Source organism: Cibotium barometz, chromosome 48, assembly GCF_041138505.1.
Source record: "Cibotium barometz isolate CiBa-2024 chromosome 48, ASM4113850v1, whole genome shotgun sequence".
Lineage (NCBI taxonomy): Eukaryota > Viridiplantae > Streptophyta > Polypodiopsida > Cyatheales > Cibotiaceae > Cibotium > Cibotium barometz.
In genome coordinates, this window is record NC_141093.1 from 15,492,098 (window position 1) to 15,518,314 (window position 26,217).

Sequence of the window (26,217 nt, forward strand, 5' to 3'; positions counted from 1 at the left end):
GGTTGTTGTCCTTGCTGTTGGCCGTCAGTAGGTCGGCTATTTTATGGGCATGTCAAGAGCCTATATAAAGGCTAAGCCAAGAAGGTAGAAGCGCATCTCACCCCTTTTGGGGTGCTGGATAGGAACATTGATGCAAGACACCAACAAAGATAGAGAGAAGAGAGAGAGTTAATTTAGAGTTAATTTTCATTATATGATATGGTACAAAAGATATCAAAAGGATTGTACAAAATCTGTGGCCTTTGGCCTTCCAAAAGGAGAATCTAAAGACCTCTAAGACTTGACTCTTGACCTATATTTAGGGCTGAAAGAAGATACACTGAGCTTCCGCCCATGTGACATTGGTATCAGAGCATCAGGCTCAGCAAAGCTAAGTTTTGATGTACGAGGAAGGTGTGCACATGTCCAAGGAGAGTAACACAGCCAGGGTAGAAATCCCATGGGGCTGGTTGGTGTTAGCAAAACCCAAGGGAATGGCAGCCCTGAGTCTCAGGAAAACGGTTCCAAGGGGGTGGACTATGGATGCCATGATCAACCTCGGGAAGGAGATCATTGTAGTGTTCAAGGATAGGGCATGAAGGCAAGGGGAAAAAGCGGAACAGATGCATAGATCTCAACACAAGATTTGGAGTGGAATCATAGACATTAGGTAATCTTTTGCAAAAGATCATTTGTTTAAAAGGATAACAATCTACGTTCCAAATTTGGCTAGGTATTTTACTTGAATTGATTTGATCAGTTTATTTCATTTGCCTTTGGGGTCCATGAAGATAAAAACAATTTGAAGTATATCGAACAGGAGGATGATGCCTCAGGGGAGTCTTGGCGAGATCTGTTTGATGTCGTGATTGCACTAGCCGACAAGCCCAATTTTTACACATCAGAGCGACCTTTCAGGTTTGAAGTTGTTAAGGTCAAATTTTGTAATCAATATCCAGGTTTCATCTCAGCATGGGATTCTTTCTGTTGATTTTACAGGTATTACAATTCAAAGAAAGATGTGTTGGCATTCAGCCGGGTGGAGGTCTTTCAGAAGCATTCCGTGTACTACCATGGATGCCTGAAGCATTTCCTTGAGATTACAAAATGGAAGGGACCTGAGGTCAGTTCTTTTTAAGTCTTTTATCCTCAAATGTGCACCAATAAGTGGCATTTGATTAGAATGACTTGATGGTTTACTGTTCAGTCCACACAGGTTTTGTACTTTGGTGATCATTTGTATAGTGACTTGAGAGGACCTGCAAAAGCTGGCTGGCGCACTGCAGCAATCATTCGTGAACTCGAGGTCAGAGCAAGATTTCAACTGACATGGTCAAGAATGTTCAATCTTTGTGAATTATAAGTGTTTTTTTCCCACATTGTCGACCTTTCCTGATTTCAGTCATGCACCCTATTGTAAGAAAATACACTAAGCGGAACTTGATTTTGATTACATGACAAAGAACTTGAAGCAAGAGATTTGGAGATTAATGCTGAATTATTGTTGCAAACCAAAGTTACAAACTGATGTCATATGGCCACCCGTGCCCTCTGGGGCAAGGAGCTTTGATGGCGATCTAGGTATAGAGGATATCATGTACATACAAGGGTGCACTACTGCAATGAAGATAGATCTAAACTGAATAATCTTGATGTGAAATGAGGACTGCAGAACTAGTCTATATGTTGTATCTAGGGTTAGTCGAATCGTAGGTCGGCTGCCCTACGACATGTCCAAATGGATTGAACCAATCACATCACCTGACTGGAAGTATATTAGACTGCAACAGAGATTGAGGGTTTTTGTGCAGCTTCCAGACCCACCTGCTGTTCTGGGTGCCCAAACGGTCCCCGCAACCCAAGGACAAGGTGTCTCGAGAAGATCTCCTTCTACCCAAAGAGTGTGGCCAGTTGCCCCACACTAACATGCATCCTACTTTTTGGCATGGTGCCAAGTCTGCATAAGCTGTCTCCTAACCATGCAGCTACACATGGCGAATATCCACTGACTAAATTGGGGATTGGTAGGGGCTCGGGTGCTCAACACAAGGGCTATTGCTCGTAAGGGGGGCCTTACAAAATAGGGCAACTTGTCACCTGCACAATGACAGTGATGAGGGTGGAGCATTGATTTTTAATATGCCCTTTACCCTCTCTTGCATCTCCCTTTGTGTGTTGCCTTACTGCTCAACTGCATGCCATGTGTAGCTACTGCCTAGAGTGACCCATCCACACCTTGCAATGTTGGGTTTTTCAAATAGCATCCAGTCAGGTGCTCCAGTTCCTTACCTCTGCTCTACCCTCTTGCACTGTACTGTGCCTACCTCTCCTCTTAGCTCTCCCACTTATGATACCACATGTTGGTTAGGGTTTGCTGCACACTAAGGTGGGTGAAGCTTCTTCATGTCGACTGTGTGTGTAGAGAGTGAAAAGAGAGGGTGGTAGAGAGAGAGAGAGAGAGAGAGCAATGATGGAGACAATATTGCACGACTCAATGATGTTTATTGATGTGATTTCAAACTCCAGCAAGTATAGTGCTTTTATAGCCCTAGGGTTACACCAAGCCCAAAGACTTATCTTTAATGCACACTTATCCACCTATAAAAGGTGGTTCACACACACATACAAACTAACACTCATAGGGAGTGTTCACACGTGCATATACTCCGAATCCCAACAAACCCCCCTTCGGAGTCAAGGTGGTGTTTTAAGGATTGACCTTTATATCCATGGCGATGTGGGCCCACAACTACACGTGTGATTCAAAAGATCAGAGTGGCCAACACCGGTGTACCACATGGTGGCGAGAAGGACTTGGTTCGCCACCACCACTCTACCAGCAAGGGAGAGCCTCACAGAACTCCAGTACAAAAGCTTCTTCCGAATGCTCAGAAGAAGAGGGGCGACATAGGTGCTGACACGCGGCAGTAGTGGCTCTGGTGCTGGATGGGCGGAGCAAAACGGGGTGGGTCGATTGGTTGGCGGTAGTAGAATTGGAGATGGTGGCAGGCGGTCTGGAGCTGCAAGCACAAGAGGTAGGTGCCCTCAGAAGGTGGGGCCGGGCATGGTGGTACCGGAGGCTGAAACACGCAAAGATGCGTACAATGACGCGGCGAGCTGGTTGATGTGGTGGCGACTTCTCACAGGCGGCAGTCAGTCAGCCGCACAAGCTTAGGAGAAGCGACCAGCAGTAGGCTCTGATGCCACATGCTGGTTAGGGTTTTCTGCAGGAATAAGGTGGGTGAAGCCTCTTCATGTCGACTGTGTGTACAGAGAGAAAAGAGAGGGTGGTAGAGAGAGAGCAATGATAGAGACAACATTGCATGACTCAATGATGGTTATTGATGTAATTTTGAACTCCACCAAGTACAGTGCTTTTATGGCCCTAGGGTTACACCAACCCCAAAGAGTTATCTTAAATGCACACTTATCCACCTGAAGAGGCGGTTCACACACACATACAAACTAACACTCATAGGGAGTGTTCACACGTACATAGACTCCGAATCCCAACACTGCTTACACTTCCCGCCTTTGTTTTTCCTTCCATTCACAAAATGAGATTCTTCACTCAGTCAACTGCTTATTCTGGGAGGCAGAGCTCCATCTCCTTTAGTGGAGAAGATTTCTGTCTTCAAGCGGCTGAATGACTGTCAGCTGGTAGTCGTAGTGCACATCCCCCATTTAAAACACACACACACATGCATCCACACACACATAGAACATATGTGATGGCATATGTTCAAATTATTCCACACAAATACATACCATTTATCCAAACAAAAGAACTCAAATTTCAAAACACAAACACACTTTCAAAAAGAACAATTCCAGAAGGAAATGACAGGCCTGTAGTGTTTCCTACACTAGTTTTTTGAAAATAAGTGCGTGTGTGCTGGTGCGTTTGTGTGTGTATGAAACCTCAGTTTCTCCATGAGATGAAACATTATGAAACAAAACCTCAAAAAAGCTTGGAATTTGTGATGTGACTGTGTGCGAAGGTGGGGATCAAATTGCCTATTTTAGTACATTGTTAAACTACAAGATGACACTCCCTGGCTTTGTGTGGATTACCTTAGCAATGAACTAGTGGACCCATAAAAGTTACTTCCACCACGGTCCAGGTCTAATATGTAAACTTGGAATCCTTTTTTTTTTTTTGGGCCCTTATTGAAAGAAATAATTTTTTGAACGATCTTGCAGAGAGAAATACGGACACAAAATGAGGACAAATATCGTTTCCAGCAGGTACTCAAGAAATACATATCAGATTTTTGTAGTGCTTCAGGTTGTTTATAGTTTGAAGGATTTTTGTCTTTGTGTATGTGTGTGTGTTCTATATACACACATGCATATATATACTCATGTAGCTTGCCAAGGTTTTCCGTTTAGCTGTTCATTTAATACCATTGCTCCTGATCACATGGCTGGGAATCACATGGAGCCCAATAACTACAAGACGAACCACACGATCATAAAGTTCTGTGCCTAAGTACACGAATCTTTGGTTAGCACTTTTTTTTTTCTCGACTGGCCTCAGGCCCAAGATCCTCCCATAGTTACTGATCCCCCCCCCCCCCCCCCCCCCCCCCCCCCCCCCTCCTCTCAAAGTGCTTAACTATCCGCCCATAGGCAATGCTGCCGAGAGGAAGCATCAAGGGCGGTTTTGAACCTAGAACCTCTTGGTCCTAGGCAAACACCTTCACACCACTCGAGCTATCACCTGATTGGCTTTGGTTAGCACTTTTATAGAGGGGAATAACATGGGAGCAAGAGGACATGCTGGTTTTAGGCACAATCATTCGACTTTGAATCATATCTAAACCATGTATTGGTTTGGATACAAATGGATGCTAAAAAGTTATGTATCAAACACACACAACTTCCTACTATTTTAGACACTCTCAATTGAATTTTATTTCATGTGAAACTTGGCAAAATCTGACACAAATATGAAATAATTACTTGGAATTTTTCACGGGGCTTAGTGATTTTTTTCTCTAAGCTTATAAGGCGGTTTTCTCAAACCTGAGTTGCAGTCTCATGCAAGTCCTATTTATGGGTGTAATTCCTTATCGTGCCAGCATCCAAATTGCAAGGTTACATTTTTTAAAGACACACTAGGTCACATATTCAAACTCCTCAAGAGGGATTTGGATCTTCACTTTGAAGACTGTTATTGAAGCACATGCTTGTTCTCAAAAAGTCTACTACCGGTCCCACACAAGAAGCTTTTTGACAAGATTCAAGCACTAGACTTCCTGTTATATCTTCTTTGGACAAGAATGACACTCAGTGTGCATGTCACTCAGTGCATAACTCCAATGGGGCTTCCCAGGCCGTACAACATCTGCAAATACTACTGTCACTACAGTACTGTGCTGTACCTGCTGAAGCATCTGCTGTACGGGCTATGCCAGAATTTGGTGCTATTTTGAAGGCTTGTATGTGAGTGGGGAAGATCAATACCGACTACAGCTAGAAGCTTCTATATACATGCAGTGTCAAATTTGATGGGAAAGGGATGAGACTTGTAAGTATTTTACCATTTACATTTTATTTACGACGGCTGAGAAACACTTTGCAAGTTTTTTTTAACGTCCAAAATACCCAAAAACGTTCAAAATGCGCGTCAAAAATCAAGCCTGTATACATGGTATTTTGATAATCAGAAAGATCTAGGTACTTCGAAGTTTTGATTTAGGATTGTTGAAAAGCATTGTACCTTTCAGTCTTGGTTGATTGAATATTGATAATCTGGCATCTCTAGTGGGAGATAGGCCCTAATAGCGTGTACAAGTATATTTCTCCTTCAATAATAAAAATACTCTAAAGTGGTGTTGGCGCCTGGGGGTGTGTGTGGGGGGGGGGTGTGTGTTTTGCCCATTCCGGCTCTAGTGTACTGTCACAATTATTTTGGTTATTGTCGATTTTCTGTGTGGCTGTTGTTTTTTCAAAGTGTCTAATCATAATAAACGGTGGGGTACGAGAAATCCCTGAGCAGTACATTGTATCAGAGCTTTGGCTTCCTAGTGCATTGGAAGTAGAAAATTATGCCTTGGGAATGCACTGATTGTTAATATGGTTAAACCGAGAATAGCCACCAAATCCACATGCCAAGAGAAGGTCACATTTCCAGAACCAAAGCCAAGCTCAGACCAAGAGGGACAAACCATGGAGATGGAAATGTACCGGAACTTTATTAAGGCCTGAAAATTATTTCAATTCAAGAAAGTGGATAATATATGGAGAAATCAAATGGTCTTCATGTCCTTATATCTGGTTGATATCAAGTATATATGAACCTTACATTTTTATGGACCCATGCTGCTAATGTCTTTGGAAATATTGGATAATAAGGGATTTTTCATGGGTAAGAATTGTGGTATGGGTATTGGCGAAGTGGCCATTTCATATAAATCCTGATATGGTTTTGGACCAAACTTCTTTATATTGTGGATATCAGTATATGGCTTTATGTGATGAATCTTTGAAAGCCGAAATGCTTATAGCTATTATTTCTGGAAGCCAAAATGCGTATAACTATGAACATTGGATTTCTGCAGGGCTACAATCCATGATATGATGGCTTGAGCCTAGCTCTTTCCTCTGGAGTTTGTGGCCAGAGTGCCAACTAGGAGTGTAATTGGTAGAGTTTGAGCTAGATTTCACTTGATTAAGGGGTGAACCTAGTGGAGATAGTGGTTTGCCATAGAGTTTGCGTCAATAGGAAGTGAAACCAGTGGTGCTAAATGTCACGTGCATCACATCTGTGAGCACCACATGGACATGGATCTTACTTGCAGCCGCCTCTTAGGCAAGATCAGGTGCATAATATGGTCTGATTTGGGTAGTTTTGAGAGCCCAATAGGTGCCCAAGACATGGATCAATGGTGGGACACAAGCTGGGGATAACAATATGAATACACATCTGTGAGCACCACATGGACATGAATCTTACTTGCAGCTGCTTCTTAGGCAAGATCAGGTGCAGAATATGGTCCGATTTGGGTAGTTTTGAGAGCCCAACATGGATCAACGGTTGGGACACAAGTTGTGCATAACAATATGAACTAGTTTTATGGTATTTTTTATGATGCTTTATGGATGGCTGATGTGCCACAGCAGATTCCTATATGACGGAGGTCAAAGGGCATTCATTGGCATTCGGAGGCAATGTCTTGAGGTGCATCTTCCAGGCAGTAGCCTGTAATCTGGATCACTTGGTTGCAGTTCTTTGAGCGTTTTCTCAAAAGGACAGCTGAATCAGCAATACAACCTTTTGGTATGCAATGTGCATGTAGCTAGGTTTGTATAGCATGCATGACCTAGATCTATGTCTCAGATCTGTGTTTATCAGATCTGTGTTTATCATTGTATAAATCCATTCATTGCAATATACAGTAGTTTAGGTCTCTCATGTCTTCCCTATTGTGTGTTTGTCATCCTCATTAGCATTAATCCATGTTCTTCCTTAGCATTAGTTATTGTTTAAGTCTTTTGATGTTAGCACGCATGTTACACTTAAAGGAAGACCAGGGTGTTTGGTTAGGGACATTTCCGTTAGAGTTGTTGCTGAGTGGAGACAACGGTATGCTTGAGAGTTGGGACAAGACGGGTGCTAGGAGTTAAAAACAAAGCCAACTGGCCATCATCGATTTGATGTAGATGGATGCTGTCAAACAAAGACTTACACAAGGATTGACGAAAGTAGTTATAGCGTGCAATCCTTATGGAATGAAAAACCAACTGATTTCTTGCATGCCATATTGTCTACAAAGCCAAATATCTAGTGTAGATTAGAAAGGGCCGATCCCATCTAGAAGGCCACCTCCCAAAAAGCCAAAAATATCTAGAGAAGGAATACTCTGGGAATATGAGTTTAAGAGAATGTGAAATTTGTCGAAGGAAACTTTAGGTCTTTGGACAAGACCAAAGAAGATGCATCACTGTTTCCTTTATGCAGCGACAAGAAGGAGCTATGTGTCTTTTTTCAAGAAATTCTCCAATTGGCAGAACTCCCAACAAGCATCGCCATAAAAATAATCTAGATTTGAGTGGCAATTTACTATGCTAGATTTTCTTCAGGCTTTGTTTCCAGCAATGAGCTGTCTTAGTGAGGAGCCAAATCTTAGTAACTCGATTGACAAACCAAGGCGCAGGAATAATCAACCTGTAGATCAAAGAAGCCGAAACTTGAGAGAAAGAGAAACTAGGATAAGGTTCCGGGATTTGCTTTATGGAAAATCCAATCATTTGTCCTTTCACCATCCGGAACAACCGTAAGAGGAGTAAAATGCTGCAAGTGTTCTTGTAACATGCACCATAAAGGTTTGTAGTGCATACCCAACTGCCAATGGCTTTGAGCTTGAGGAAAGGACATAACATTTTCTTAAGCATCAACACTATCTTGGCAAACGCGAATGCCTTTTGTAGAAAGAAAGTAAGCTCGCCGTGGGGAACGGAGAACCAAAGGAGCAAGAAATGCACGGCTCCAAAAGACACTTTCTTGTCTCAAGGTATTGCCAGTCTTAGGAGGTCCTACTAGACCGTTGAATATATTGTAGAACAAGCTTCTAGTTTGCAAAAGGGCATCCATAAATCTTACCCTCCACATAGCCAAATAAAAGTTCCCAGTGAGTTAGCTGCCATTTGCTGAATGCATCTGTGTTTACATTAAAGTAGAAAGCTGCAATCATAAGCGTCCAAGTCTATTCGTGCACGTGAAAAGTCGGAAGCAGAGTAGCTTTGCGTGCCAAAACATGATAATGGATATTTTGATGTTGAGCCCTCCATGCATTTTCGGTGAGCATATGACCTCATACTTAAGTAGACACAAGGTGGCCTTATAATGAGAATTTTGTCAAAAGATCTCAATGCTTGTTGTCATAAAAACAAGAGATTTGGTTTTTAGACCATGATAGAAGAGGGAGAAAAAGCTGAACGTAAGCCATCAAAATCGATTGAACTATTCTTAATATGACATGAAGTGGCCAAGTAGAGAGTTTCCAATCTTCCAACTTATATCAGAAGTTTTTGTAGCTCCCAATCTGTAGCATCACGAAGTGGAAGATTCCATCCAACAAGATATCCCGAATGTCTGACATGTTGTGTAGGCGATATGATTTGCCCAAGCTATAGAATGCAGTGCCAATCAGCTTGGCTAAGAGGCAACAATTTTGATTTTTTAAAATTGATAAAAAGACCTGTTGCCATTCCAAACATATGCAAGGCATTCATGAGATATTGCATATCTAATTGTGTATTCTCAGGAAAGAAGAAAGAGTCGTTAGCATATGCCTAAGCAACCAAATGCCGACCATCAGGCAGCTGAAGATGTAATCTGCTAGCCTCACTGAGCTTATCCATATATGTCAAGAAGGGATGAGTAGCAATAGCATAGAACAACAAACTGAGAGCGCAACCTTGTCGAACAGATCTACTGAAAACTCATAGAGAGGATAAGCCTTTTCCCAAAATGCATTTGGCAGTGCTATCTCGTTGCAACCAATAAATTGTGTTATGCATTTTTGGACTAAAGCCTAACTTTGCCGTTGACTTCTACAATGTAAACCCATTGGACTGTATCAAAAGGCTTAGCAATAGCAACCTGGAATAAGATCACATCTTGCTTGTTATATTTTTCATACTCTATGCCAACATAGACATTAGCAACATTTTATGTTATTTGTCTATGAGGCACACCCCTATTTACGATCTTTTTGAGGCGATTAGTGATCATCTTATTGATCAATTTATAAATCGTTGGCATCAAGGTAATAGAGTGCCAATTAGAAAATTTTTCCACAAATCCTTTTTTGGTAGTACTCTTACTAGTCTCTCTTGCTAGGGAGAAGGCATGACGCCTGAATTCCAAGCCTCATTGATCATAAGCAAAAGTGACTACACTCCAAAATTGGCCGATAGGGTCCTTGTCCTTTGGACTATCTTTTGTGCTTGCCTGGCCCTAGCATGAGCCCTAATCTAGCTATTTATCTGCTGGCTATGAGGGTCAGCCTTGGATAATGAGCCATGTACATGTGTACACATAACAACTATCCTGTTCAGTTCCATAGCTGAAAACCTGGTCTCCAAATCAACCGCTTCATTCATATCTACAATGCTGGAAACATGAGAAAAGATTTTGTCGAGCCCTATGAATATTAGGAGTCATTTGGGGCGGTGTTGCAAAAACATGCTGAAAATGTAAAACACATTTATGCTCTAGTTGGTATATGGTCATGTGTCCCATTGCCTATGTCTTGTGTCAAATTACCATCCTCTGTCATCACTTAGTTATAACATTGTTTTTGTCTCGTAAAATGCAAGCACTTGAAAAATGCTTTAGATAAGCAACCCTTATCTAAAAGGGGTTTTTCGCGTGATCTAACTTGCCATTTCTGCAATTTCCATGGTCATTGAGAGCCAATGCATGCTTTGCATAGACAATATGATGCTCCTCTTTCTCGGATAGCATGCGAGTATGACTAGTCTCCGCTAGAAACCGCAACATATTTTTCAGCTGATATATGCGTTGTTTTCTTCCCCCAAGTACCATTTTCCATATTCAATGATAATCGTTTGTGTACGGGCATCAAAATGATACCATGCAACGTTCATGTTCTTATACATTTCAGCCTGTAACACATCAATGACATCAACAGTCATATCCGGAAACAATGCATGTGAGAGAGAGGAATTGTTCTCCATTAGAAGCTGTTTAGTGGTGGGTAAAGAGGCATATCAAACCCAACCAAACTGGTGCATGATCAGAAGGTTCAGAGAGTAATGAATCCACATACGACACATAAAAGTGTCAACATAATCTACGTGAAAGAGGTACCAAGGATCCAATCTTGCACAATAATCTGAATGCGCATTATGGCGAAAAGTAAAACCTCTCTTATCAAGAGGAGTCTCTGTCCATAAATCTCTCAATCCAAGATCAAGCACGACGTATCTCTAGGCGACTTTCTCAGAAGCAAGCATATGAGAATGACCTCGAGTACTGTCCTAAGGAGAAGGGAAGTTATTAAAATCCCCACAAATAAGAGCATTGGACAAGCAATGATACCGACTCAAAAAATGCCACAAAAGAGTTTGCGGGGCTGAAATTGTAGGGGCATATATAGAGCCAAACACATGGAGCTCCCCATTGAGCATGCACTACAAAACAATCAGTTTGCCATCTGGATCATTATAAGCTACTGTAGACTGTAAAATTTGCTTGATCAGCATCTCAACCATATGCGCAGACCCCCCTGGATCCCGCAATACGTTCCGAATAACATCATGCTTATCAGAGAGCTGAGTACCTCGAGTACAAACTTGAACCCAATTACGTGAGATCGCATTGGCAGCGGGATTTGCTTTTGCATTGAGAGCATTAGTCACTAAAGAAGTCATATTGTGAGCTACATTCTCTTTAGTCTTGGTCCAATTACGGGTTTTGTAGAAAGGCGTCCTGAAAGTGTTTTTTGGGGCAATAAAACCATCTTGATCCACTATACTTTTCCCTTTAGACTTGGTAGATGGCACAACCTTATTGGTGGAGGCTTGTTGATTAACTACGGCCCACGGGTTATGAGCCTTTCGGTTTTTCTTGCTGCTTAGCCAAAGTAGCATAGGGCGACACAAGAATGGCATTTGTAGTAGAATTAGAAGGTGAAACTTACGACAGCGGAGGTTGGGCCACAACTGGTGGTTTATGAATGATAGTAGGACATTTTGGGCAGAAAGGGAAAAGTGTTGCAAATATAGCTAGTGTTAAGAAGGGATTGGGGCTGTTTTTGGAGAGGTGCATCCCATGGAGTAGCTAGCATTTTATAGAGGAGGCAGAGTGGTGATGCTAGAGAGACGCACCACTTGACAGTGTGAGACCTATGGGACCAGTTTGAGACCTACAGTATGGAACTGCAACGGAGCATTGAGACTGGATGTGGGGGCCTTTGAGGACAGCTTCAGAGACAGGGACATCATCTTCTACTCGGAGACACATCAGGCCCCAGGCAGCACATTACCGAGAGTGGCGGGATATAGATGGGAGACGACTTGTAGACAAGAGGCCCGTTCGAAGCATGGTGGTCGCGGATCTGGAGGAGTTGCAGTTCTTTTTAGAGAGGAGCTTCAACCACTCATCCATGTTATGCGCTGTGATGAGAGCGCGAGGTACATGTGGGTCAGAGTGAGGGCAGATGAGGGTAGACCCCTATACATTGCTATATGTTACTTTCCACCCAGCACATCTCATTATGCAACGCCCAAGGGGCAATCTCCATATATGATTCTAGATGAGGACATATGGGAGTTCTCCAGGGAGGGAGATGTTATCATACTTGGGGACTTTAATGCTCGAACGGCTCAGTACCAGACCTCCTTCTTTGACACTTCAGAGGAGATGTTGAGAGAGAGAGATGTGGAGGAGATGTGGTCGACCCGGAGATCACAGGATGAGGTGGAGTGTATTGAGTATGGGAGATACCTCTTGGAGATGGGGACTGCACATGGGCTGTCCATTTTAAATGGCCTAGAGAGGTATCCACTTGCCAGTGGCTTTACTTGCTTTCCACACAGACATGGGGACAGCACAGTGGATTATGTTTTCGTCTCGCTAGCCTTCATCCTGAGTATCCAGGATTTTGCGTTTGGCCCTAGGCCCATCGGAGTTACGGTGGATCATGCACTTCTCTCCATTACGGTGGATTTCCACTACAGTACCTGCTAGGTTGGGCAGTCCTCCTATCACCCGAGACATACCTTCTGTAGAGAGACTGATGGAGTATACTCTGCAGAGATCTACAGCTTGTTGAGTGCAGAGGATCCACAGAGGCCATTAGCAGAGCTCACACAGATCCTGACAGAGGCTTTGCATACAACTGACACACGCAGCCCACAGTACGACCACGTCCTGGGAGCATGCCCCAGAATAGTTGGTATGATGATGACTGTAGGGAGCTTAGAGCCCGGCTACAGAGAGATGTGGCCACAGGTGTTACTACATATAGACAGTCACGCATCATCTTCCGATGCCTCATTTGGTGGAAGAAGAGAGCATTCTTAGCTCGGTTGGAGAGAGACATGTATCAGCTGTTTTTGAGTGAGGATTCTTGGGAGGCCTGGAGATTGCTTAGAGAGGACCCCCCGCCTCCGGCCATTACCTCTCCAGATACATGGGGCGAGTATGCAGCCTCCCTCTACACAGTACCAGAGCAGCCACCACTACCGAATCCTCCAGAGCGTTGTCCACCCACTTCTACCTTCTTCACAACAGAGATGGTGAGGAGGGCCATCAACAGATTGCACACAGGGAGGGCACAGGATGATGAGGGCATTGTAGCCGAGCATTTCATACATGCAAGAGATATGATTGCAGACTTGCTAGCTCTCATGTTTAATGGAGCCATGTGTGAGGGGTTTCCTGGGACTTGGAGTACTTCCACAATTGTGCCGGTACTCAAGTCTGGAGATCTGAGCCTGCCGACTGACTACCGTACCATTATGATTGGTCACTCGTTGGCCAAGCTATATGCCTCTATTCTTGAGCAGGAGTTGAGCAGATGGGCAGAGAGACAAGGGGTCCGAGCTCAGGGACAGGCAGGTTTCAGGAGGAGATTCTCTACTTTGGATCATATCTTTACCCTCAGGGCTATCATTGAGGAGGGCAGAGCACATGGGAGGAGGATCTACTGTGGCTTTGTGGATTTCCGCAAGGCCTTTGACACAGTGCCCAGAGCTAGACTGATGCGCAGGCTGCAAGACTTGGGGGTTCCATGTGAGCTCATTTGGGGTATTATGGCACTTTATGAGACAGTAGTTGGGCAGGTGTGGACTTCAGAAGGTCTCTCCCAGCCAGTGCACTCCACTATAGGGGTGAAACAGGGCTGCCCACTCTCTCCGACTCTATTTGGCCTATACATTGATGACAGAGGAGCCCAGTTGGCTGGCAGTTGGATACCTTTGCTCTTATATGCTGATGATATTGTGCTTATAGCAGACTCACCAGAGGGTATGCAGAGGCACTTGGATACTTTACATGCTTATGCATAGGACAATGGGCTCTGAGTTAACCTTGGTAAGACCAAGGTTATGGTGTTTAATACTACAGCTCAGTGGGTCTAGAGATCAGCGCGTATTTTCACATATGGGCAGGAGACAGTGGAGTATGTTGACTCATACACATATCTTGGAGTGGTGTTCATTGGGCCCACATTTTCCATAAGGGGGGCAGCAGAGGCCAGACTGACTAGAGGATATGCAGCACTAGGAGGTCTAGAGAGGATGTGCTCATCACAGGTACAGTTTCAAGAGCCATGCACACTAAGCTGTGGCTTTTTGACACGCTGGTCACATCGGCGATGCTATATGGAGTACAGATCTGGGGGCCTAGCCTAGATCGTCACAGTCGATCAGGACGCACATACGATGGATGGAGATCGATGGAGAGACCACTTGTGTCCATGATCTCCAGGATGATTCGGGCTAAGGCCTGGGTACCCCATGAGATTATCAGAGCCGAGATGGGAGCACCACTGATCGTAGTCGAGGCTCTTGCCAGATCAGTGTCCTTTATTCATAGCACCTGGGAGCTTCCCGGGCACCGGTATACACGACTTGCGTTAGAGTCCTCTCATCAGCTAGCCATGGAGGGAGACACTTCATGTTGGTATGCGCAGATAGCATCCTGGTTTGAGCTCCATGGATTCAGTTTAGACAGACTTCCACCCTTCCAGTACTCTCTGGAGGCACCCTCTCTCACCTTGACACATTCTGAGATTAGTAGAGTCATCAGACAGGACCTCATTCAGTTGGACACTTGGAGGACATGGCTAGAGCCCTCACAGGAGTTGGGGACGAAGATGGCTTTCTATAGAGACCATCTTCTCCACACCACTGAGGATGGCTTTATACTTAGACCGAGCTACATGGATACCCATGTTTCTCATGGATTGAGGTGCGCCATTGGGCATATCCGCACCTCTTCACATCAGTTAGCGATAGAGACAGACAAATTTAGAGGCATACCTCCAGGAGACAGGATTTGTCAGATTTGTTGGATAGAGCCAGAGACGGAGGAGCACTACATGTGTTGCTGCACAGCATATTATGAGATTCGAGGCCGCTACCATTGCCTTTTGAGAGAGGGATTTGGACCACTGGCTAGAGTCATGGTGTATTGTGATCAGAGATGCTTGGGTTTTTATCTCTTGGAGATCCACAGGCTCAGAGAGTCCATTATCACGAGCAGATGCCCGACTGGCAGGGAGTCCACACAGAGATAGATTACTGACTTCTTTAGAGGGACTACCCGGGAGGGGACACAGCCGACAACCAAGCAGCAGGCACCCTGTGGGACTCTAGTTGAGAGAGCTATCCAATTGGGCAGATCCAGACGCCCGAGGGTTCGCGGATCCTCACATCGGAGATGGTGCCTACACCAGAGGATTGAGAGCATCATTGCGAGGCATCGGGCTTGTCTGACTAGGCATCTCACTATGGCAGATATCCAAGCCATCCGGCAGAGACCTATGCTAGAGCTCCTAAGATGATTACCACTCCAGCCATATAATGTTGTACTCACTGTCACTTTTGTACTCCCCCATATTCATGTATTCATGTATCCATGTACTCGTGTACCCCATTTTGACTAGTAGCATTAGCTTCCCACTCTCCCTAGTTGCTGCTTCAGGATGCTCCCTACTGATGTATTGTAGGGCTAGATACTTACTTTCAGTTCTTTCTTTTCTTTTCCAGACAGTGTATCAGATGTCACATGGTTGTAACTGTGATCTCCTAGGTCACTTTGGCCTTTTGAAGACGTTAATATAACATTTCATTTCTCTCTCCTCTCTTGGCCGACTTGCTCCTTACCTCCTACAGGGCTGGTCGACTCCTTACCTCCTAGAGGGCTGGTCGACTCCTTCCAGGACAGCCATAAAGTTGGTCGACTTCTTCTAGGGCAGCCATAGAGCTGGTCGACTTCTTACAGGGCAGCCAGATGGCTGGTCGTTTTCTCCCAGAGCCTGACAGGGCTGGTCGACTCAGTTTTGGGCTGATTTGGGACTGTTTTTGGGGCTGATTTGAGAGCTCCTCTGGGGCTGATTTGGCGTGGAGTTCGGGGCTGTTTTTGGCTCTGTTCCGGGCTGATTTATGGATGGTTTTTGAGCTGAGTTTTGGGGACTGTTTTGGGACAGTTTTGGTGCTCTATGCACCCGCAGCTTGGTATCTTGTAAAAGCTTCTATGTGAATAAAGAAGTTCCTATTGGGGGCCGGCCGTTCTAGTTCAGTGCGGTGTTATTGTATTATTTATGGTTCTTCCACTGTGTTATCATGCTCTGTCTGGTATTTGAAGTGTTGGTCTGTACTATCGTTCTGGGTGTCCCCTTCCTTGCTTTTGACAGTGGTATCAGAGCATAGGCTTTCTCGGAAGTGGAGGCTTCCTTTTAACAGTGAGAAAGAGAAAAGATTTGAACTGGGGACTCCATTGATCAATAGTTTTTCTATTGAGCTTGTGGAAGCAGTCATGAGCAGTAGACAGCTTGGTCTAGGGATTTATGGACTCCATTGATCAATAGTTTTTCTATTGAGCTTGTGGAAGCAGTCATGAGCAGTAGACAGCTTGGTCTAGGGATTTATGGATTCACATATTTTATCCTTAGAATATGGAGTTGGTTTTATGTGCTCGTACTCTGCACTCTTTCCATATGGATTATTGTGGATTATAAATCAAGTTTACGAGCAAGCTATGTGGGGCTATATCTCAAGACACCTTATGTGTATGCTAAGGAGATATTTCTTTGGGCTTCATGATGAACCTGGCAAAGAAAAGCCAAGTATACTTTGAGTTTTGCAAAGTTGTTGCTTCTTGCAATTTATTGTCCGTGTTTTGGACACTTAACACTTTTCGTACAAGGAGAATTGTGTTTTGTTTGTTTGCCTTGAACTGTTGAACTGTCGCACAAACTTTTCTGCAAGAAAAACTGGAGCCAGCAAAATTGCCCCATTTGAGCTTGAAGAAAGCTTCCTGTGTCTGAAGTCCAGGCAGCTCAACATCCAAAGCCACTTGGGAAGGGGTTGGTTTATTTGTATCCCAAAGGATGCAAAATCTATTGACACTTCCAGAAGACCTTGGAGGGAAAACCACTTTGCCCAATGATTCTGCCAGAAAAGGTAAAGCAGGGCGCATATAAATAGGAAGCTCAACAACTTCCACCCACACAGGGCATCTATGTTTGATGAAGCTTTAATCCTTTGTAGGCGATCATGGGTATACATGCACATCTGCTACCCAAAAAAAAGAGGCGACTTTTTCAAAATAGTTTGTTTATGCTATGGATCAATAAGTAGAACCTCATAAAAGCCTCGAGCAGCAAAGTAGCAACCCTCAACAAAGCATCCTCCAATCATGGCTTTAAGCCACTGCCCAACATCAGTAGCAGGCATCTTTCCAGGGAAAAAAAGGATCACAGCTCTCTGCAAGAGTTTCCTCACAAGGTCTAGTAATACTTGACTAGGAACCCGCAAATGAAACTCCGGGATAGGCTCATCCCAAGCTTTCTTGATCTCATCAAAACCTTCTTCAAGGTGTACACAAAAACGTTCAAGATCGGGATTGGAGCAACGGGAGGGGGGCAATTCAAAGCATTGAGAGTCTCCTCCTATGTTTCTTCTCTTGGACTCAACAGAGGGATCTCTACGTTTGTATACTTCAGTAGGAGAAGCCATTTGAGAGAAGCAGCAAGTATTAACAAGAAGAAATAGGCTTCAGCAAAGACGAGGCAAAAGAAAGGGACACGAGAAACCATAGAGTAGAAAGAAGAGATGATAGTGAGTAGGAGCAGGAGACGATGAACAGATGCAGGGGTAGCAAGAGTAGTCGAGAGCCAACAAAAAAAATCTATAGGAACAATCGATAGCTAGCTGGAAGGGAGAAGATCAGATAGCGAGCAGGAAATAACAAGCGAGATGGACAACCAGTAGAAGGAAGAGATGGAGGAGGACGATGGCAAACAGGAGCAACAAAAAACAAGCGAGTAGCACGTTCTGTTTTCATAGTGATGGCAGGCGAGTAGGTAACTCATAGATCACAACTCCACACACACACCACACGTGCGCGCACACACACACACACATTGTAACTATTTGGCCCTCCTAGCTCTATTTCACATGATGAAATCCATGCCCAGACACCATACAGGGGCAAGAAGACATGGGGACAGGGTCCATAAGGTTTGATTAAGAAAAAACACCATTCTTGGTTAAAAAAAGCAGGAAAAAGCAAAAAGTCAAACAGGTTGCACCATTGGAAAGAGGAGACTGAGCTGGACCAAAAACCTAAAAGGCGCTTTCTCAAAAAGTAGCTGTAAGCACCAAAAGTTGAGTAATATTTTATTAATAAAAGTAAAAAGAGCAAAAGCAAAGGCAAAAAGAGAAAGCAAAGCATAAAAAGGCAAAAGAAAAGCATGAAGGCTTTTTGGCAAAAAGCGAGGTCTCTTACAAGTATAAAAAGGATTGGACTCTTTTGTAGTTCCATGAACAAGATCATTGAAGATTGAAGGAGATCGTGGAGTGTGTGTGGGCATCATTATGATCGTGGAGAGCTTCTTCTTCGCCATCAACACCTTCTCCAACTTGCTTTTTAGATGTACGGTCAGCCCTAGACTTGTACGGGCATATGCATGGGCGATACAGACGCGTGTACGGAGTTGTGTAGACATGTACAGAGCTGTGCAGACATGTATGGATAGAAATTTCAAAAACCCTAAAATTGCTCCAAAAACCCTAAAAACTGCGTTTTGGAGGTTTTTATCGCCCAAAAACAATTAAAACAGGTTTTATATCAGTTTTCTTGCCAGAAAGAGCTTTTCCATAGTTTTCATCATCGACAAGGTTTGGGAGATTACTCATGGGAACTTGGACTACTTAAACTTGGATATGAACTTGGACATAAACATGGAACTTAGACATATAGCTTAGACATGGATTTGGACTTGGACTTGATCTGGACTTGGGTTTGGATTTGATTTGGACTTGGATTCATTGGATTTGGATTTGGTACTAGCCCGGTGGGAGATACTTGTGGGTCATCCCCGTGGTGTGCTCAATCCTGGTCAGCATGCCCGTGGATTGTTCTTGAAAGGGGGCGGGGCTTGTTCCCCGCTCAATGTGGTGTACTGTGCAAGATCCCTATTTCCTTCTCTCTCTCCCCTCTCTCTCTATATCTTTATCTCTTGGACACGTGGTTGAGTCTGTTACGCACACCATGCTGGGCTTACATAGATTCTCTCACACAGACACTTTTTAGTGAAACCATTGTCTCATTAAGAAAGAAGAGAAAATACATTCATAGTTGTCCTAGATGAGGATAGCTACTACTTATATCAGAAACAGTGTGAAAACACTTCTAATTGCTAGAAGGTTAGTCCTCCAATTTGATGAGAATCTCAGAGGGATTGGAAAAGGGCTCTTTGGAAATAAACAAACAACCGGATAGAATCTCCAGAGAAGAGCATCTAATTTCGAGCATGATAGATAGTCCACAAAGCTTGGAATCTCGTCCAGTCAAGGAAGTCTGTATAGTCTGGTAGGGGAGGAGAAAGGCAACCAAAAAGCTAGAACATTCGATCAAAACGCCTCCCTAGAAAACAAGCCCGAAGATGTGTAGACAAATCGTCAAGAAAATCGCGAGAGTGCGAACAATATCATAGAAGGTGAGGCACACCGCCTACAAGAAGCAGTGGCAATGCACCTTTGTACCAAAAGAGATCCAATTGGGAATACTCCAACCAGACATCTCCACAGAAACAACTGTTCCTTGAGGGGCAAACTACTCTTCCAAATTCTTTTCAATGCAATTTTCCACCAAGCAAGAGATTTTGACATATGCCAGAGGCGATTTGCATGATCCTCAATCCATGGAGGTGGTAAGAGCAACTTATAAGCCTTAGCTGCAGACAAATTGGCAAATGATACTAGAGTGGAAGTTGCCTATCAAAACGCCAATCTTGGATTCTGAGTGATTCCTCAAGCATTGGGACTAGGCCACTGGTTGAAAGGGCTGCATTATTTCCAAAATGAATCTCCAGATTGGCTTGTGGTGCATCCCTAGCATTGCTTGACTGCATGTGGGAAGGTAAGAACATAACTATTTTCATCCACAATATCGCATACGCAATGAATTCCCAATGTAGAAAGATTGTAGGCCTTTCTTGGTTGAGGCAAAGCAAGTGGTGGATCAAACACCCTGCCCCAATGAATACTTTGTAAAAGAAGTGAGTTTCCTTGATTTGGAGGCCTACCTGACCATTGCAAGTGACACAATATAGCTTGCCAATCTTGAATGAGAGTAGTTGAATATGGAGAGCTTGGAATCCGACCATGAAAATGTCCAAAGATTATATCATCATAATTGATGATCCAATGACCATATGCATTTGTTTGCATGTTAATGCACAGAGCTCCCAGCATGTGTGCCCATGGCTTGACTTGCTCTATAAATGAAGGTAGAAAAGTGCTAGTATATGATAATGAATGTTAAGGACATTGAGCCCACCATGCATTTTGGGGGAACAAATAAGGTCATGCCTTAACAAACATAACCCTTTTCTATCTGCCTTGGTTTTCCACAAGCATTCCATTGCTTTAAACATGAAATTATCATTCGGTTTGTTGGACCAAGGTAAAAGCGGAAGATAGAACTGAACATATGCCATGATTATTGACTATACTATACGCAACCGCACATGTAAAGGCCATGGAGATAATTTCCAGTCTTCTATTTTAGAGTGCAATTTTGCATGAGTGGCTCTCTAGGACCTTTCATATTGATCAGATTGATGCAGCTATTCCGCATGAGTGGCTCTTTGGGACCTTTCATGGAGACTATCATCCAAGTTGGCTGGGAGTCTTTTCGAGGATAGGCATACCTCTGCAGCTCATTGCTCTCCCTGGCCAAGAGGCTACGGATTGCATCATTTACTCTATCATGCCTCGAGGGAGATTGAGGAGATGTAGTATGGAGGAGATCATCATACTAGGCTTAGTCCAGTGAGGATTGTTGGTCGTTCAGGGAAGCATTGGTTCATTGACCCTTCTCCTCAGATAGTGACTCATGGCTCTTGGTGATTGTGGTTATATGGTGGCAGTCCTATCAGGTATCTTCAGTGGGATCCAGGAGAGTGGGAGTGGATTGATGCCTTCGATCCTTTGAAAAGCCTTCCTTTTTATAGTTGCATCGTCCGGAATGCCGGGCTTCTCCTCACTTGAGAGATGCATAGGATCCCTACTCTCAGGCCTCATTGGGAGAGCTATGATATTTCTCCAGTGATACAGTGCAGATATTGGCATAGACTTTGGCACTCATACAGGAGCCAGATCTCTCATTTATTTTGGTTACATGGTGGTCTCCCCACCAATCAGTGGAGATCGGTTTTCGGTGTAGTACCTTCTTGTCCTAGGTGTGCGGCAGATTCTGAGACTGTACAACATTGTTTATGGGGATGCAGCACTGCACAGCACATTTGGGGTTCTGTAGCCCAACTTATGGGCAAATTGAGTGGCCGAGCCATGCATGTGACTTGGGGGGCAGTTGCTTGGCTCTTCTAGTCCGGTCTGCAGCTTTTTTATGAGGGCAGTGGTACAAACTCTGCTATTTTCATTTGTAGAGGTATTGCCCGGCATCATGCATCGCTACTTGGGCTCGCATTCAGGGGCTCTCTCATTCTGCGCAAGCAAAGCGCGTTATATTTATGCGAGAGTGGGACCATGGCATTTTCTTTTCCTCTAGTCCCATAGGTCTTTCTTGACAGCATGATGCTCCTCAGTGGTTGAAATCACCTTACATATTGGGGTGATTCTATTCTTTTTTGGCTTATAGTTGTGATTGTTGTATGTCTTTTTCATACTTAATAGAAGTCTCTTTTTGAAAAAAAAAAAGAGTGCAATTTTGCTATCACCTATTGAGTTTCATCTTTCAAAGACAATTCCCAACCAACGGGATAACCAAGATGCCTGACTATCTCTTAGGTGGGATGATCTGACCCGGCCACAAAAGCTGATGCCAATCATAATCTTTAAAAGGGAGTAACTTTGATTTTTGAAAATTTACATGTAATCTTGCAGCAAACCATAGAGTGACAATGCTTTCATGAGAGTTCTTACATTAGCCTCTGTATTCTTGGGAAAAACGAATGTGTCATCAGCGTATGCCTGTGCTACAAATTGTGTACCATATCGGCTATGGAGAGACCATGTAGCTGTCCATTTCTCTCTCCCTCTCTCTCTCTCTCACACACACACACACACTTTTTTTTTGTAAAGCTTCATGTCATTAATTACAGGTGGGAAACCTCAAAACCACACACACACACTTTTTTTTTTGGTAAAACCAGTTGAAATTGCATTATATCATGAATGTACAAAAGGGTTAGGCATCAGGAGGATGTCTAAACCCTAGAACTCAAAAAACAGCAGTAAAAAAGTTGTATACAAGAGCAGGGCAGTGCTCAAGAAAAGAGCCTATGCCCTATCTATCAGAAACAGTAAAAGAAAAGCTGAACACAAGAAACATCCAAATCTCCCTCATGCACGGCATCATATAAAGACTGCCGCAACGAGGCTCGGAAGAACTCATAAGGCTGCTGAAGGGGTGAATTCAGATATGTATAATTTCGCTGTAGCCAGAGGGTCCACAAGGCCCAATATCTGATCCAATGGAAGAAAAGAGAATACTGTGACAATGAAGCTGATAAGGTGCCAAACATCCAGAAAAACTTGTAGAATCTGTGTGCAGGAAATCTGAGAGATAAAAAATAGGAGATCTTGTCTAGAAGGATTCTGGAACATGAACAAGACCACAATAAATGCGGAACACTCTCAGTAGTATGATGACATCTTGGACAAATAGGAGAGGCAATCCTTCTTTGAGCCAATTTCACTCCCACTGGAAAAATACCAACAATGCATCTCCAGAGAAAGAGTCTCTGTTTCAGTGGCATTTTCAACTTCCATATCAAAGTCAGTTTTGCTTTCCACCAAGCTAAAGACTTATCCAGATGCCAAAGAGAATTAGCATGTTGAGCAATCCATGGAGGAGGTAATATCAATCGATAAGCCTGTATAGAAGTCAACTGATGCAAAGATTGAGAGGATAATCTTGAGCCTGAAGACTGAAGATGCCAATCTTGAAGCCTGTCTCTTACATCCAATGTTGGAATCGGAATGAAAGGGTGTAAGAGATCTGCAATAACTTTCCATATAGATCTATGATGCATCCCAAGATTGTATTGTTGGCAAGCTGTCGGAAAAGAAAGAATTTGCCCTGTAGTATCCACTACATCATCGATGAAGCGGATGCCCAATTTCATAAGATTGTAAGCTCTGATTGGTTGTTGTACAGCAAGGGGAGAGTAAAAAACAGCACTCCAATGTATGCTTTCCATTCGAAGCGAGGAAGCTATAGAAGCAGGATGGGGAGACCATTTGATGCGGGAGAGCACTTTCTTCCAATCCTGAATCAAGGAAGTAGAAAATGGACAACCAGGGATTTTACCTTGAAATTTGCCAAGCACTACTTCCGATGGATCAACCAACCAGTGACCATAAGCATTGGTGCGCATACGACCACACAGAATAGCCAACATGATAGACCAAGGCTGTTCTTGCTGAAAGAAGGCAAAACCACACACACACACACACACACACACACACACAAGCACACACACACAAAGGGTTGTACAGAGAAGAAAAGCGAAGAGTAGGAGGTGGGCAGAGGAGAAAACAACAAACAAGAGCAGGTTGGAAGCATGGAAGCGTGAGGGGTAAGGGTGCAAGAAGACTCAACAGAGGGGAAACAAGACACATTAGAACACAGGAACAGGAAGACTCGACAGAGTAGCAAACTCCTGTACATGCATAACAGAGACACACACGCAGACGCCTGTGTGCGAAGGCGCAAGAAGCAAGTGCACAGTGAGGAAAGACGGCGCTACACAGTCAGCAAAGAGGGCGCTGCAGTCAGGAAAGACGGCGTTGCATAGAGGCAAAGGTGGCAACGGCTGCAGATCTCATCGAACCTCGCACGCTCCGAAACACACCTTTTTTTCTTTGTGAAAACCACTGTTTTATTATAAAAGCAATGTACATTCATAGCTGCCCCAACATGGGGCAGCTCCTACAGAAAACCAGAAACAATGACAAAACACTTCCAACTGGGCCATGGAAAGATCTCCAATAAACTGGGCATCTTGGAGAGACTGGAGTAAGGAAAATTTGAAAAAGGCGAAGACATCCACCGAAGTGGAAGAGGAGGAAACAAGCGAGGCACCGGCTGGAAAGGCTGTAGTAACTCAGCAATAGCATGCCATATAGGCCGGTGATGCATCCCCAGGTGAAATTGTGTCTGGGCCTGTGGAAAAGAGTGTGCGGCCACTGTCATCCACTACATCTTCCACCAGAGAAATGCCCAAGCGATGTAGAAAATAAGCCTTACGAGACTGAAAAAGTGCTCGAGGAGAATCAAAGACTCGACTCGAGTGTAGAGTATGCTAACAAAGTGAACTGCCCGGATCCCGAGGGTGGCCAGACCAAGATAAATGTGCCAAAAGTTGTTGCCAATCGGAAATCAAACGGGTAGAAAAAGGACAGCTAGGAATGTGGCCTTGAAAATGCCCGGAAATAACATCGGAGATAGCTGGTGTTCAATGCCCAAATGCTGTTGTCCTGAGAGAGGCAAACAAGTGAGGAAGCATGAGTGTCCAGGGTTGACGCTATCCCAGGAAAGTAGGCAAGAGCATGGCCTTGCGAGGAAGCACATGAACATGTAGGTTGAGGATGTTGAGGTGATAGCATATAGCAAGGCACTGAGAGGACAGCCTTGCCGAACGGAGCGGCCCAATGTCCAAGAGGAAGAGAGAGCATCAGCCAACAGGCAATGGGCAGAGCCATCCGCATAGAGCCAATGCACCACATGTTGCATACGACGACCGAAGCCCAATTGGGCAAGAACAGCTGCTTGAGATAACTATTATTAACCAACAGTAGCCTCTTGCAAGGCAATGGCACTTCCTGCGGTGGGACACCAAAATGCAACGTCATGCAGCATGGTAAATGATCCGACAAGCGCATCGAGAAATCCAAGCTCATTGTGCAGGTAAAAGCATCAAACTGCACTGAATTCAACATGTACCATCGATCCAATCGAGTCCAATAGCTAGTGAGAGCATTGTGATGGAAAGTATAGCCAGTGCGACCCATCATAAGATGCAGTCATAAATCACATGCGTGCAAGGAATCAGGCATACGACCCCAAGCGCGATGTTCCCTTAAGAGCATATGAGACCGATGCGTACTATTGTCCCCCGGATTAGGTGCATTATTAAAATCCCCACAAAGAAAAGCATTTCCCATCCAAGGCTAGGTTGTCAAACGGTGCCACATTTCAGCTCGTGTAGCAGAAGTTTTCGAGGCATAAACCAAGGCAAACTCATAAATCTCCCCATTAGGCATACATTGAACGACAAGGAAACGGCCTTGCGGATCATTGTACGCAACATGTGGCTGCAACTCATGATGTACAAGCATAGCAACACCTGAGAAAGCAAAAGAACTAGCATAGAAAATACGAAACCTAGCAAAATATTCTTCACGGCCCGCCAAGGAGTGTTGATTGTGCTCCTGCAAATACACTATATGCACCTTACTGCTATTAATGTAGTTCCGCACTAGCCTCCATTTATTTACATGGCAGAGGCCCTGAACATTGTACGTAATGCATTTGAGCGGTATATACATATTTAGAAACTGCAAGAAAGTGCCATCACTCAACTCTCAACCTGCATGGCCTCCGAAACACACACACACACCACACACACAGATACGTTTTTTTTTGTGTGTAAAAGGCTATGTTCTATTTTTTCACTGCACAAAGAAAGAAGTCCTAAAAGAAGAGACAAACTTGTTAAAAAGCAGTCATAGAAGCTAAAAGCACTGAGCAAACAAAGCCAACTGGCCATCATCTACCTGATCTAGGTGGATGGAATCAAACAAAGGCTGGCGCAAGGATTGAGGAAAGTAAGGATAGCGTTCAATCCTTTTGTAATGAAAAACCAACTGAATTCTTGCATGGCAAATCGTCCATAAAGCCTAATATGTAGTCTAGATTAGAAAGGACTAAGTATGATCCAATGTAGAAGGCCACTTGCCAAACCATTTATGTGAGACATGTGCATCATTGTCTAAACATAC

At 43.9% G+C, this 26,217-nt stretch overlaps 1 protein-coding gene and 1 pseudogene across 10 annotated transcripts in view; both read left to right on the forward strand.

Annotated features, from left to right (window-relative positions):
• The window catches only part of LOC147610862 (HAD-superfamily hydrolase, subfamily IG, 5'-nucleotidase), a 118,704-nt gene that overhangs the window by 71,525 nt on the left and 20,962 nt on the right, over window positions 1-26,217 (forward strand). For 6 of the 10 annotated variants that reach the window (XM_086785497.1, XM_086785496.1, XM_086785489.1 and 3 more), the window contains exons 9-12: window positions 800-897; window positions 979-1,102; window positions 1,187-1,285; window positions 4,183-4,227. In XM_086785497.1, the coding sequence (XP_086641623.1) occupies window positions 800-897; window positions 979-1,102; window positions 1,187-1,285; window positions 4,183-4,227 (366 nt within the window). The remainder of the gene's footprint in view (window positions 1-799; window positions 898-978; window positions 1,103-1,186; window positions 1,286-4,182; window positions 4,228-26,217) is intronic. The other 4 variants (XM_086785499.1, XM_086785492.1, XM_086785494.1 and 1 more) reach the window with 1 other exon arrangement.
• On the forward strand, window positions 11,619-14,097 carry LOC147610863 (uncharacterized; annotated as a pseudogene).